Raw genomic sequence first — 14,469 nt, forward strand, 5'->3', positions numbered from 1 at the left:
TCTATATTGGAGTGATCAACTGCGAAAAAAAAGTAAGAAAAAGGACTTTTGGATACAACAACTGTTTCCTTAACCTCCACAGTGATTAGGACATGACCACTTTAGGGATTTCTTCTTGGTTTACATTAGTCACTGTCTGTCCTCGTGTACTGTTGATCATTGCCTAAAGAAAGTAAACAGAGAGTTTTTCAGTTTTAGAAACCCTTTCTTGGTCTCGTGATGTTTCTGGTAAATATTGATAGAAAACTCAAATCTGTTGCTGTTAAAGCATTGGTTGGTGCTGGCAATTGAAACCAGAATAAGTAAGACGTGAGCTTATTTTCATTGGCTTTTGCTTAACCTTGTCGACCTATTTTTATTTTTTACTTATTTTTGTTGCTTTCCATGAGTCCTCTTCATTTATTTTTCTTTCTGTTAATAAATATAAGACTCGGTGGTTACACAGTCCTGATACATGTAATACTGCATCCATTGAATCTAATTTTTTTTTCACTCATGAGAAATTAATAGGAAATGCTAACTCTTGAAAATGTTCATAGACACCTTTCAAATTTGCCTTAGATAGACAACTTCTTCTTACAGCTGATTACATCTTGTCTGTTGCTTTTTTTGTTGATCATAGATTCCACTAACGCAAAGATGCAAAGAAAAGGTGAAATATTTTTAACCTTTTCGCAAATTGCACAGGAATAATAAATATGTCACTAATAGAGTCAAAAGTTTGATTGTGACATTAGAACAGTCATGTATTTTCATATGATGTTTCTTGTTTTAACTTCTCTTTTTCATCTTAGACATAGGGTTCACCAGGGTCTCTACAATATATGGTTTCTTGCATTTACATGGTTCAAATTTAAATAACGTAGATTTAAGTTTTATTGGTTGTATGCTGTTTATCCTCCTCAGAATTAAACAGGGAATCTGTAAGAGAGAAGAGATCCTGCTTGTGGATAAGGCTGTGAACCAATAGTATCTGAGTTTAAAGAATCTTAGATATATCTCTTTTGTGTTTTTATGGGAATGGTGAGAAGTGAATCACTATGCATGGATTACTCGCAAAAGGGTTAATAGTGCGATACATTATATATGCTAAACTGAGTCACCAAAATGTCAGAGAGATCCAAGTTTAGCTTTTTGTATGCTTTGTTTGTCACTAACCTTTCTGCATATGGAAAAAAAATCCACCCCAACAGCCTCCACAATGTCTGGTTAGAGTTGGTCCTCTTGAGGGACAGAGCAGCGTCAGCAATTGTTTAGTTAGTGGTGGACTTTCCGCTAAATTTATCAGATGCGGCGAGCACCAAACGCATCATGTTCTAAAGCTTGATGATCATGATAGTGGTTGATCATAAAAGATTGTGGTCCCCTTTTGGGATTTCTTGATAAAACAAAAGGATGGTTGAGATTGCTTCACTGATTCTCATGTTGATCACAGTCTCTTCACTTACTGAGAAATGTTAATGACTCTTATTTCGTAGCTGTAACATGACTCAGGCTGATCATAGTCATAGCTTTTAAGGTTCCCTGTTTGTGCTGTAAATGACCGGAGGAGGTGTTATGTGACACAAAGTCAACTAAAAACTGATATGGTAGATTTGGTTCAAAGTAAAAAGTAGAGGGAAGCGATGTGTTGACGCAATTCGTTTTGTTAGTGTCTTTAAGTACATGTTTTCTTATACGTATTGTCCTTGAAGCTGAGCTTGCATTATTGATGATATCAGCACTCATCCTTTTTTCTTTCTCTTTTCCTCTAACTGATATATTTTGAGGACAAAGCTAATATTCATTTCTGGGTATGTAAATATGGCTAACCCACTATAAATACACCTTCTTGCTTTGAGTCCTGAGGCATCATCACCTCTCTTTTCTTCTTCATCCCTTTTTCGTCTTCTTCTAGTTTTGTCTTTGGTTAAGGCTTAAAAATGGATGTAGTGAAGATTGATTACAACTACAAGGGTGACAATGCATTAAAAGAGCTCGAGAGGATCACCTCGAAGGCTGCTGAAGTTCAAGATAACATTTTATGTGGGATCCTGGAACAAAACAAGGACGCACAGTACTTGAGCAAGTACATGAAAGGCTCTAAGGACGTTCTGGAGTTTAAACGCTCTGTGCCAATCATCACGTACAAGGATGTCTGTCCTTACATTCAGAGAATTGCAAATGGAGAAGACTCTTCTCTTATTACTGGTCATCTTATCACTGAGATACTATGCAGGTCGATTTCTATTTCTAGCCTGAATCTCTTTCTTAGTAACAGCCTCCCCTTCCTTTGTGTTTGAATATAAATTTGTGTATGGCTAAATAAATGTATCTGATTGCTTGCATGTTGCAGCTCAGGAACTTCTGGTGGAGAGCCGAAGCTAATGCCAACCATTTCGGAAGATCTTGATCGGCGCACCTTTGTCTACAATCTTATAAATCCAATCGCGAACAAGTTAGTACAATGTTTCCTGTTAATATTCAGTCCTGATATACTGTAACATCCTCCTTGGTTCTCTTATAAGAGTAGTGATTAGTGAAGAAGGAATTACATCTTACATGCGCATGAATATTAACTTGATAAAAAACAAAGTGGCTGATCTCATATTCCATAAAAGAACCACTAGGACTGTTCCTGTAGTTGTAGAATAGTGGATATGTCTCAAAATCTGACCTATGGAAGTGGAAGTACACATCACATCACAATTCCTCCATGTTATTATCCACTGGAAATATTTAATAAAAAAAAAGGAAAAAAATTTAAAAAAGGTTAACAATAGGCTTCCTTCAATCAATATGAATATGGTTTCACAATCATTGTAGGCACTAACATATGGAATCTGGATACACATGCATAGATGTACTGGCCGTGGTACCAATAAATCTTCATAGTAGGTTGCTCACTAAGGAAGTTTGCTTTCTGCTTTGAGTTTTTGTGTTTGCTTTTTGTGGAAACTTAGTGGTATCATATCATGTACTATAAAGTTTGCATCCATCATCTTTTATACACACGCCATTTTGATGTCCCCACCCAAAGATTCTCTGAGAATTTTGAACAGCACTCACTAAACCTCAAGAATCTTTTCATATCCACTACTGATTTTTCTTTTCTTTCTTTTACCTCTTTTACCATCATCTCTCTTTACTCCTCTGTTTTTGACAGAGATTTGTAATATGTATATTACTGACAGGTATCTAGAAGGACTTGACAAAGGAAAAACAATGTACCTGAATTTCGTGAAAGCAGAAACATCAACTCCTTGTGGTTTACCAATCCGAACTGTCCTCACCTCCTACTACAAGAGCAAACATTTCCAGTGCCGACCTTACGATCCATTCAACGACTTAACCAGTCCCATCCAAACCATCCTTTGTGAAGACAGCAACCAAAGCATGTACTGTCAGTTACTTGCCGCTCTTATTCACCGTCACAAAGTCATGCGTCTTGGAGCTGTCTTTGCCTCTGCGTTTCTCCGTGCAATCTCTTATCTCGAGCGAAAATGGAGCCAGCTCTGCCAAAACATCCGCACCGGTCATCTCAGTCCTATGATCACTGATCCAGGATGCCAGATGGCTATGTCTTCCCTTTTAGCGTCGCCAAATCCTGACTTAGCTGACGAGATTGAAGAAATCTGTGGACGCCCGTCGTGGAAAGGGATTCTGTGTCAGCTCTGGCCTCAAGCAAAGTTCATTGAAGCAGTAGTGACAGGCTCAATGGCTCAATACATACCGGCGCTTGAGTTCTTTAGCCAAGGCAAGATTCCGTTGGTTTGTCCAATGTATGCTTCCTCCGAGACTTACTTTGGAGTCAACGTGAAGCCACTCTCCAAGCCATGTGACGTCGTTTTCACGCTCTTGCCCAACATGTGCTATTTCGAGTTCATTCCTCTCGGCAAAAACGGAACTCTCTCTTTTGACGTAGAGGACGAAGAAGTCGTCCCCTGTGACAAAGTGGTTGACTTGGTCGACGTCAAACTCGGACGCTACTATGAACTCGTCGTCACAACCTTCGCAGGTAAAGAAACTGGTGGCATTGTCTTCTCTTTTTTAGTCAGCTCTGACTCTTGCATGGAAACAGGACTGTACCGTTACAGAATCGGCGATGTCCTTCAAGTGGCAGGGTTCTACAACAAAGCACCACAGTTCAAGTTTATCTGCAGGAGAAACGTGGTTCTAAGCATCGACTTAGACAAAACCAACGAGGAAGATCTTCACAGGAGCATCACGCTGGCCAAGAAGAAGCTTGAAAACAAGGCATTCCTCGCGGAGTACACGAGCTACGCGGATACTTCATCAGTGCCAGGTCACTACGTGCTTTTCTGGGAGATCCAATGGCTCGAACCTGATGATGAGGAGGAGAAGCTGCTGATGGAAGAGTGCTGCATTGCGGTTGAGGAAGAGCTGGATTACATATACAGGCAATGCAGGAAGAGAGATAGATCGGTGGGGCCTTTAGAGATAAGAGTGGTGAAGGCAGGAACGTTCGAGAAGCTGATGGATATGATAATAAGCCAAGGAGGATCGCTTAATCAGTACAAAACGCCGAGATGTGTTAAGTCCAACAGTGCTATGCTTAAGCTCTTGGACGGCCACGTTACCGGTTCCTTCTTTAGCCCTCGTTGTTAATTTATTTCAATCACCAAGAACTGATCTAGATTTGATTTAATTCAACCCTAACACATTTCTAAAGAAGGTAGAAATACTAACCTTGATCCATGCTTGGATGCAATCCCACCAATTGATCTTCTCCTCTTTAACCTTCTCTTTGATGATTTCCTTGATGGACAGGAAATCCCAAACCTTCCTTAATCTCCTCTTTTAGATATTAGTGTAGTGTTGTAAAGAGACTTCACGTCATATTGATAAAAGGAGTACGAGTCCTTTTATAATAATCTAAGAGACGTGTTGGTTTATATCCATCAAACGGATGTTTGTAACACAACTCTTCTTTATAACCGAACTACAACATATACTCACATATATATTACATTATGGTAATATATTCTATTATTACTACCTTGTATATATATGTGTATAATCATGGATTAAGGATATTTATAAGCCAAGGTAAAGTAGGAGGGTTAACAATACACCCATATTCTAACTCATTACTCGAAACCGATCCATCACGATATCAACTCTTATATTAGAATATAAAACATTAATATGAACTTGAACTTTATATTAAACCAATAGATACATAGGTCACACAGAATATAAAATATTCTTACATTCTCCCACTTGACCTTTGTATCGACTTAAGGGTTCAATAACTTTAATGTGCACTTTTCTATCGAGTTCACTTGATCTTTATTAAAATTTGGATTGATCGAATCATGGCGGTTGTATGCCATTAAACGACATAGTCCCTTCCATGTATCACAAATCAATTCTAATTTTATATCAAACCTTACATGAGAAAAACTTTTATTTCTCAAACCAACCATATGTTATCTACAAACCATAAGTGTATACACATACTTTAATGATAACATAATAAATAAATTAGAAACATAACTTTATGTGAATTCTCAGTGTCAAATACATAATGAGCATCCCATAACTAAAATAGCAAAGCCTTATCTATAATACCCATACGTTCTACATGGCCATTGAACGCCTTGGGTGGTAAACCTTTAGTTAGCGGATCCGCTACCATCATGTCCGTCCTTATGTGCTCGAATGACACTCTCTGTTTCTGAACTTCTTCTTTAACAGACAGGTACTTTAACTCCATGTGCTTAGCACCCTTCGAGTACTTGTCGTTCTTCGAAAAGAAGACAACTGCAGAATTATCGCAGTAAATTCTCAGCGGCTTGGCTATAGTGTCGACAATCCGAAGCCCTGAGATAAAGTTCCGCAGCCATAGTGCATGAATTGTGGCCTCAAAGCATGCCACAAATTCAGCCTCCATAGTGGAAGTAGCAATGACAGACTGCTTTCCACTCTTCCATGATATTGCTCCCCCAGCTAATAGGAACAAGTAGCCAAACGTCGATTTTCTGCTATCAACGCATCCGGCATAGTCTGAATCTGAATATCCAATGACTTCCAGCTGATCAGATCTCCTATATGTAAGCATGTTCTCTTTGGTGCCTTGCAAGTACCTGAGAACCTTCTTTGCAGCTTTCCAATGGTCCATTCCGGGATTACTTTGATATCGACCCAACATTCCAACAGCAAAGTTGATATCAGGTCGAGTACATGTTTGAACATAGTTCAAACTCCCAACCACCGATGCATAGGGAATTCTTTCCATTTCTTTACGCTCTAATTCATTTTTAGGACATTGCATTTTACTGAACTTGTCCCCCTTCTGAATTGGAGTTATTCCTGCAGAGCATTTCTCCATTTTATATCTCTTTAAGATCTTATTAATATATCCTTCCTGAGACAAACTTAGCAGTCCTTGTGATCTATCTCGAAATATTTCTATCCCGATCACATAAGATGCCTCACCCATATCTTTCATTTCAAAGTTCTTAGAGAGATACTTCTTCACATCATGTAACATACCCATGTCATTTGCAGCAAGCAAAATATCATCAACATATAGGACTAAAATCACAAACTTACTCCCACTGATCTTAATGTAGATACATCGATCAACAATGATCTCTACAAAACCATATGATGTGATGGTATCATTAAACTTTATATACCATTGTCGAGAAGCTTGTTTTAGTCCATATATTGACTTTCTCAGCTTACACACCAAATTTTCTTTTCCTGTGACCACGAATCCTTCTGGTTGGTCCATATATACTTCCTCCTCAAGATCTCCATTCAGAAAGGCGGTTTTCACATCCATCTGGTGAAGCTCAAGATCATAATGAGCCACCAAAGCCAAAACAATTCTAAGAGAATCCTTCTTTGAAACCGGAGAGAAGGTCTCTTTATAGTCAATGCCATCTTTCTGGGTGAAACCTTTAGCAACAAGGCGAGACTTGCGTCTTTCAGGTTTACCTTTCGAGTCACGTTTAGTCTTGTAGACCCATTTACAACCAATGGTTTTGAAACCATCGGGCAACTCTACTAAGTCCCATACATGATTATCATCCATAGATTTCATTTCTTCTTCTGAGGCATCAAACCACTCTTTAGAATTGTCACTTTCCATGGCCATTTTGAATGAGATCGGATCATCATCCATGCTTAAGTCACATTCATTTTCAATAGTGTAAACCACGTAATCGTTTGAAATGGCAGATCTTCTTTCTCTTCCAGATCGCCTTAAAGGTATTTGTGGTTCACTATTCTCTTCTTGAATTATGACATGTTCATCAACAGTATTTTCAGCTAGTGGGATTAGCTCATCATTATGTTGTCCTATTGTGTCATTAGAGTCTGATGCAACAATAGGAACAACTACTTCAGGTGGAACTACAGGTGAAGGAACTTCAACCTGAATTTCATTAATGTCCACTTTTCGTGGTTCACCACTCCCACTAGTTTCACCGTTTTCAATGAACCTAGCATTACCCGAATCAACTATTCTCGTACTATGGTTAGGACAATAAAATGTATACCCTTTTGATTTTTCAGGATAGCCAATGAAAAATCCACTGACAGTCCTAGAATCAAGTTTCTTTTCATGTGGATTATATAACCTTACTTCTGCTGGACAACCCCACACACGTAAATGTCTTAAACTAGGTTTCCTTCCCGTCCACAGCTCATAAGGAGTCTTAGGAACTGCCTTACTAGGAACCCGGTTCAGCACATACGTTGCAGTTTTTAATGCATATATCCACAAAGAAAGGGGTAATGAGCAATTACTCAACATGCTCCTAACCATCTCTATTAAGGTACGGTTCCGCCTCTCAGCTACACCATTCTGCTGAGGAGTACCAGGCATTGTGTATTGTGCACATATGCCCCTACTTTCAAGTAACTTTGCAAATGGACCAGGACATTGTCCACTTTCATCGAATTTTCCATAAAATTCACCACCTCTATCAGATCTCACTACTTTCACCTTTTTATCTAACTGCCTTTCCACCTCGTCAATGAATACCTCTAGGACATTCACAGACTTAGACTTTTCATGCAGTAGATAGGTATATCCATACCGTGAGTAATCATCAATAAATGTGATGAAATATTTTTCGCCACTCCATGAAGGAGCATCAAAAGGGCCACATATATCGGTGTGTATTAACTCAAGAAGCTGAGTGCTTCTTGTGGCTGGTTTCTTTAAAGTATGTTTCGTCTGCTTTCCCTTAATGCAGTCTATGCATACATCTAAGTCACTGAAATCCAATTGAGGAAGAATTTCATTTTTTATTAACCTTTTAATTCTTTCTTTGGAAATATGACCTAGTCGTTGATGCCACAAGAAAGCAGAACTTTCATTAATAGCGCTACGCTTAATGCCTCGACTTTCAACATTAAATAGGGATTCAGAAAACTTTGCATCAAGGTTGAATTTATAAAGTGAATCAAATAAAATACCACTACCATAAAAGTAATCATTTCGGTACAATGTGAAAACACCATGTGCAACCTTAATACTAAATCCTAAATTGTCCAACCTACTAACAGAAACAAGATTTCTAGCACACTCAGGTACATAGAGACACCCTTCAAGATCCACATGACTTCCAGTGTCCAAGATCAATCTATACGTCCCAATTCCTTCTATTTGTGCCTTCATCCTGTTTCCCATGAACAAGTACTGTTCAGGTCCTCTTATGGGCTGGATCGAACTGAATCCCTGTTTAATATGAGACACATGAGTAGTAGCACCAGAATCTAACCACCAAGTATTATTAGGAACTTCAACAAGATTCATTTCATAGCAAACAAAGCTGTAATGTTTACCTTTCTTGTCGAACCAATCCTTCCTTTTAGGACAATCCTTCTTGAAGTGTCCTACTTGCTTACAAAAGAAACACTTCTTTTCCTTCTGGATTTGACTTTGAGGTCCTTTCACGAAGTTCTTTACATTCCTTTTGTCCTTCTTACTTGATGTTCTTTTGCTGCTACTGGCACTTCCAAGACCTACGAGGTTAGCAACTTGATCTTTCATCTTCCTTAGTCTCCCCTCCTCTTGAATTAGCATAGCCTTTAATTCCTTAAAGTTCCATTTATCCTTAATGGTGTTGTAATTCACCTGGAACTGGCTAAATTCAAGAGGTAGAGAGTTCATGATGAATTGGACCAGGAATTGCTCATGTACCTCCATTCCCAAGGTCGTTAACTTTGCTGCCAGATTAGACATGTGCGTCAAATGATCATGGATTGGCTGAGACCAGTCAAACTTCTTTGTAGTTAGCTCATTCATGAGACTTCCTACAATCGACTTGTCAGCCAATTCCGATTGTGAACACTCCTTAATTTTCTCTATGAATTCCCTTGCTTTCTCTGTCTTAGGCATCGATGGCTTAATACTTTCTGCCATCGTCAACCTCATAAGGTTCAAGCTCAGCCTGTTAGATCGCTCCCATCTCTCATAACGAGACTTTTCAGATTCAGAGCTATCTACTGTAATAGCTGAGGGTTCCTCATCAGTTAGTATGGCGGAGTCCAAAGCCATTACACCCAGTGTAAACCGGATTTGCTCGAACCACTCACCATAGTTGAGGCCATTAAACTTTACCACAGAGTTAGCAGATGCAAACACATTTGATGAAGCTGCAAGCATTCATACATGTTTACCCGTTAGTGCTTTGAGACTTTAATATATATTCAGACTAATAGAAACTTTAACACTTATATTTTAAATAACCTTTGGGCAATATTTAAATATAAGTACTTTCACTGATGCTAATTATATATACTTTAATATTAATCAAATCAACATTAGTCAAATAAATATGTTATCTTTGGATATACATATTATTCACTATAGTAGAAAAATGATTAATTCTTTTCTTATTATTAATTATATTTAATGATCCACCTTTGGGTGATCTCCTAAAATATAAATAATAATTTAATTGATCAATCAAACTTTTATGTCATTTAGCATCCTTGATCAAGATCAATTATAAATTCTATAAATTTTAATATTTGTAAGTAAATAACAAGATCACTTTGGTGACTAACATGTTATAAACTATACAGACATTAAAATATTAATAGGTAAGTTTATCCTAATATTATGTTATATATATATATATATATATTTTTTTTTTTTAATATTTCATAACACAAGTTACCTATTAATAAAATGCAGCGGAAGCATTTAACCGTAAAAAAATATGCATGCACACGTTTGTTCCATGACACAACTTCTCATTGCTGACTTTTCATACATGTGTGTAGTAACCGTTAACACGTCCAGAATTTTAACCAACTGAATCAATTATTTTACTTATAATTCTGAATTCATTCACATTCATGAATCCACACAAGCAGCAATTTATGTCGCCGTAACTAATTAAGTAAGATAATTAATTCTAACCAATCCTTTTGGAACAGCATTACACAAAAAATTCTGTAATCATGCATGTGCCTACGTTTTGTTACTTGAAACCCAGATTTCAGGTTGAAACTTTTAAATAAATAGATTATACTCTTATACGACATGCTACGTTCATTTATGCGCACCTTTGCATTAATTAAGAAAAACTTTTATCACACATGTTTATCTTCTTCGTTGTTGTTTTACTTTATGTTAATGGTGTACACCAAGTCACTAATAACTTTTAAAGACAACAACGCTTTTCGTGATGGCATAATTTCCGTAGATATTAAACACACTACCGTATAGTTACGATGCCGTTTTTATGAGATTACGAATCCGTACGTTCCCGATCATGAACACTCTTTAAAACAGTTAAGCCGTATATGTTCATAATTTTTTCAAACGCCTAATGGGTGAATTAATTAAATCTAGAATGGCTCTGATACCACATGTTAATTTATTTCAATCACCAAGAACTGATCTAGATTTGATTTAATTCAACCCTAACACATTTCTAAAGAAGGTAGAAATACTAACCTTGATCCATGCTTGGATGCAATCCCACCAATTGATCTTCTCCTCTTTAACCTTCTCTTTGATGATTTCCTTGATGGACAGGAAATCCCAAACCTTCCTTAATCTCCTCTTTTAGATATTAGTGTAGTGTTGTAAAGAGACTTCACGTCATATTGATAAAAGGAGTACGAGTCCTTTTATAATAATCTAAGAGACGTGTTGGTTTATATCCATCAAACGGATGTTTGTAACACAACTCTTCTTTATAACCGAACTACAACATATACTCACATATATATTACATTATGGTAATATATTCTATTATTACTACCTTGTATATATATGTGTATAATCATGGATTAAGGATATTTATAAGCCAAGGTAAAGTAGGAGGGTTAACAATACACCCATATTCTAACTCATTACTCGAAACCGATCCATCACGATATCAACTCTTATATTAGAATATAAAACATTAATATGAACTTGAACTTTATATTAAACCAATAGATACATAGGTCACACAGAATATAAAATATTCTTACACTCGTGATCCAACCTGGTCCGCTTGATGTCGAACGTATGTATTGATCGGAGAGACTATATAGTTTACTAATCAGTATTCGGTAATAACCAAATGGGATCGGATTTGCTGTAATGCTAGCAGTAGCAGGCATGTAATGCTAGTACCTGATTGATAAAAAAATGTTATAAGAAACTTCATTTACCGAGTTATCTATATCTTATAGTTCCTTTCAGTTTCTCGTCACATAATATAACTTTATTTACCGAGTTACTTATATCGTATGATTTATAATATATTGAGGAATTTTAAGACGATCATCATCCTCAAGCCCTCTTGAAACAAAAGCTACTGTGGGATTCTTTTTTTTTGTATTCTCTGGCATGGCTTCTGAGGAAGAGTTGTACTCATTGGGTGTTTGAAGCGTGTTTCCCGGCCCAAACATATAACACAAGAGTCCAATCTGTTTTACAAAAAATGAAGATCCAACTGTCGTTAGTTACAAATTTAATTATTTCGATCCGCGCTTAGAAAATGCGGGTTTGTTTGTTTTTTATTTACTAATCGAAACTGATTTACAAATTACCATTATTTTTGTTTTGAATTATAACAATTGAGTTTTTATCATTTGTTTTTTTTATCTTCAAAATATAGTATTTGTTCGAAATATGGTAGTTGTTCTATAATAATGTTTGAGTTTTAAGATTTGTTTTCATATATGACCTAGATTCATGGTTGAACCTATAAACCTGATACATTGTATATAATCCGGTTCGGATTTAATGAAAAATTTATTAATTAAAATTCTGATATAACCTGGTAAAAACACAAAAACTTACTATTAACCTGCGAATTGATTAAATTACTCATATTTTTTTTTTAATATTACATAAATTAGTGATTCCTTAGAATTTATAAAAATTTATTATGTTATCCAAATAAAAAATGATAATATAAAAAACTTATTGATATGAAAATATTAGTTTATTTTCGTTATTAGTAACCTATTATAAGTTTGTGTTTTTATTTTAGATTAAATTTTTATTTTAAGATAATTTTTAAAATATACTTGAACACTCGTAATTTCCATATCAATATTATGTATAAAATGACATTATACATGGAAAAATAATATTCAAATATGTATATAATATATGGTGTAGGATATAGGATTTTGGTTTGTATTGAAAATCTGTATAATATTTAAATGATCTATTTTGAATATTGATATGTATATTTAAGAAAATAATAATTTTCACGTTTCTTAATTTATTTATAGTTCATAATATATTTATAATTATATTAAATATAAAGTTAGTATATCTTTTAAATATATATAAACTCATTATTTATAGATCCATTTAGGTGCATCGGTAGGCCCAAAATCAAAAGACTTAAATGTTATTAATGAATTTTATTAATCATTTGTAAAAATAAGAGTATTTTTGAAAAAACTACAATTTTTATTAAGGGTATAATTTGTGAATGATCCCCTTTTAATGGTATTGATTTACATCATCATCCACTTTGTCGGGTCCGTCTTCATGCTCTGTCGGCACTGAATCTTATCAGGATCATGGATAAATGCCATGTGATCTGTAAACATGGCTTCCTAACAGACAGAAACCCCACGTACGCTGTCTCCCAAAACTTGATTCGGATAATACTGAAATGAATATGCAATTATTATGATTGTTATTTGGTTTTCCTCTAGTGTTGAAAATATATAGTCAGCCAAAAGACATGAAGCGCATCTGGTGTAGTGGTATCATAGTACCCTCCCACGGTACTGACCAGGGTTCGATTCCCTGGATGCGCATTTTTTTGTGTGCAAGTGTTCCGGTTTGGTTTGCATAGGCTTTTTGGGTTTTGTTAACGATTAGTAGTGGAAACTGGCTTAGATGCATTCAGATTATCCACCTCTTGGCCTAGGCTTATTCCCAGTTAGTATCTTCTTAAACTTATGCTCCTCTAGCTCTTTCCATTTTCTTTAACTGGAAGGAATCCATTAAGATCATGAGTTCTTGATTGTCTCATTAATTGGATGGAAGAGGTTCTGTTAACCCGAAAGGTCTAGAATTCTACAAGAACTTCATCCATGAACTTGTAACCCACGGTGAGACCCGTCTTCATATTTTCTGCGGTGTTTGGTTGTAGTTCCTTTTAACTGGAATCTGAAGTAATAACCTTACTGCGTACTACAGGAATTGAACCACATATATGTTACACTGTACCACTACGATCATCCTCAGTCTCTCGAGGATAAGTATGGAGAGGTTGGCTCAACCACCGAATTATTTAGTGCCACTTTACTTTGCTTCTTTTACAGGAAACAAAAAAAAAAGAAGCACTAATTGCTTTTTTTTGCCAATATTGCAGCAAAGACTTTACTGCTTACGCAGATGTTTGCTTCAGAGAGTTTGGGAGCCACGTCAAATTCTGGACCACGATCAATGAGGCTAATATATTCAGTACTGGAGGCTACAACAATAGGGTTACACCACTTGGTCGTTTGTTCGGCCTGCTTCTCAGGGAACTCTTCCACTGAACCATATATGGCTTGCCCACGCCTCTGCTTCTAGACTATGGTTTTGAATGGTGACATGAGTTACCATTGATTAAGTTTGAGTTAGGGGTGTAACTCAAAAATGTTACTATTCATGAGTTACTTTTATTTTTTTGAGTTACAATGTATTATATATGAGTTGCAATTTTGAGTTAACCCTTTGAAAAAATTGATAACTCTACTCTTAACTCAACATCAAACAAAATGCCATGTATTAGAAGTGGAATTAGTATTTTTTTGGTTTTAAGTCAGTTATCATACGGTTACTTTTTGAACTTTAACATTTAAAAAAAAAATGCATTCATAGTTGTCTCACGTGAACATTTATTTTATATAGATGTTTACTAGTTAGTCCATTTATAAACTATTAGTTCTATTTAAACTATCTAAGATTATTTCTATAATTTAATTGCTAAATCTATTTGGTAACTAAAGGTTTTTACATACATTAAATTATATGTAAATGTTGTC

At 35.9% G+C, this 14,469-nt stretch overlaps 1 protein-coding gene, 1 long non-coding RNA gene and 1 other non-coding gene across 3 annotated transcripts; all 3 read left to right on the forward strand.

Moving 5' to 3' along the window:
- Nucleotides 1-1,713: 1,713 nt before the first annotated feature.
- Nucleotides 1,714-11,667, forward strand: LOC103866348 (putative indole-3-acetic acid-amido synthetase GH3.9). Its single transcript, XM_009144257.3, has 5 exons — nucleotides 1,714-2,218; nucleotides 2,336-2,437; nucleotides 3,174-3,997; nucleotides 4,061-4,597; nucleotides 11,456-11,667. Exons 1-5 carry the CDS (start codon nucleotides 1,923-1,925, stop codon nucleotides 11,479-11,481), a joined length of 1,785 nt encoding a protein of 594 aa, XP_009142505.1. The 5' UTR covers nucleotides 1,714-1,922; the 3' UTR covers nucleotides 11,482-11,667.
- A 922-nt stretch (nucleotides 11,668-12,589) lies between these two features.
- Nucleotides 12,590-14,154, forward strand: LOC103866349. Its single transcript, XR_004458376.1, has 2 exons — nucleotides 12,590-13,548; nucleotides 13,637-14,154. It is a non-coding gene; the product is annotated as an uncharacterized LOC103866349 (long non-coding RNA).
- On the forward strand, nucleotides 13,181-13,251 carry TRNAG-CCC. Its single transcript has one exon. It is a non-coding gene; the product is annotated as a tRNA-Gly (tRNA).
- Nucleotides 14,155-14,469: the final 315 nt, after the last annotated feature.

Source organism: Brassica rapa, chromosome A05, assembly GCF_000309985.2.
Source record: "Brassica rapa cultivar Chiifu-401-42 chromosome A05, CAAS_Brap_v3.01, whole genome shotgun sequence".
Taxonomy (NCBI): domain Eukaryota; kingdom Viridiplantae; phylum Streptophyta; class Magnoliopsida; order Brassicales; family Brassicaceae; genus Brassica; species Brassica rapa.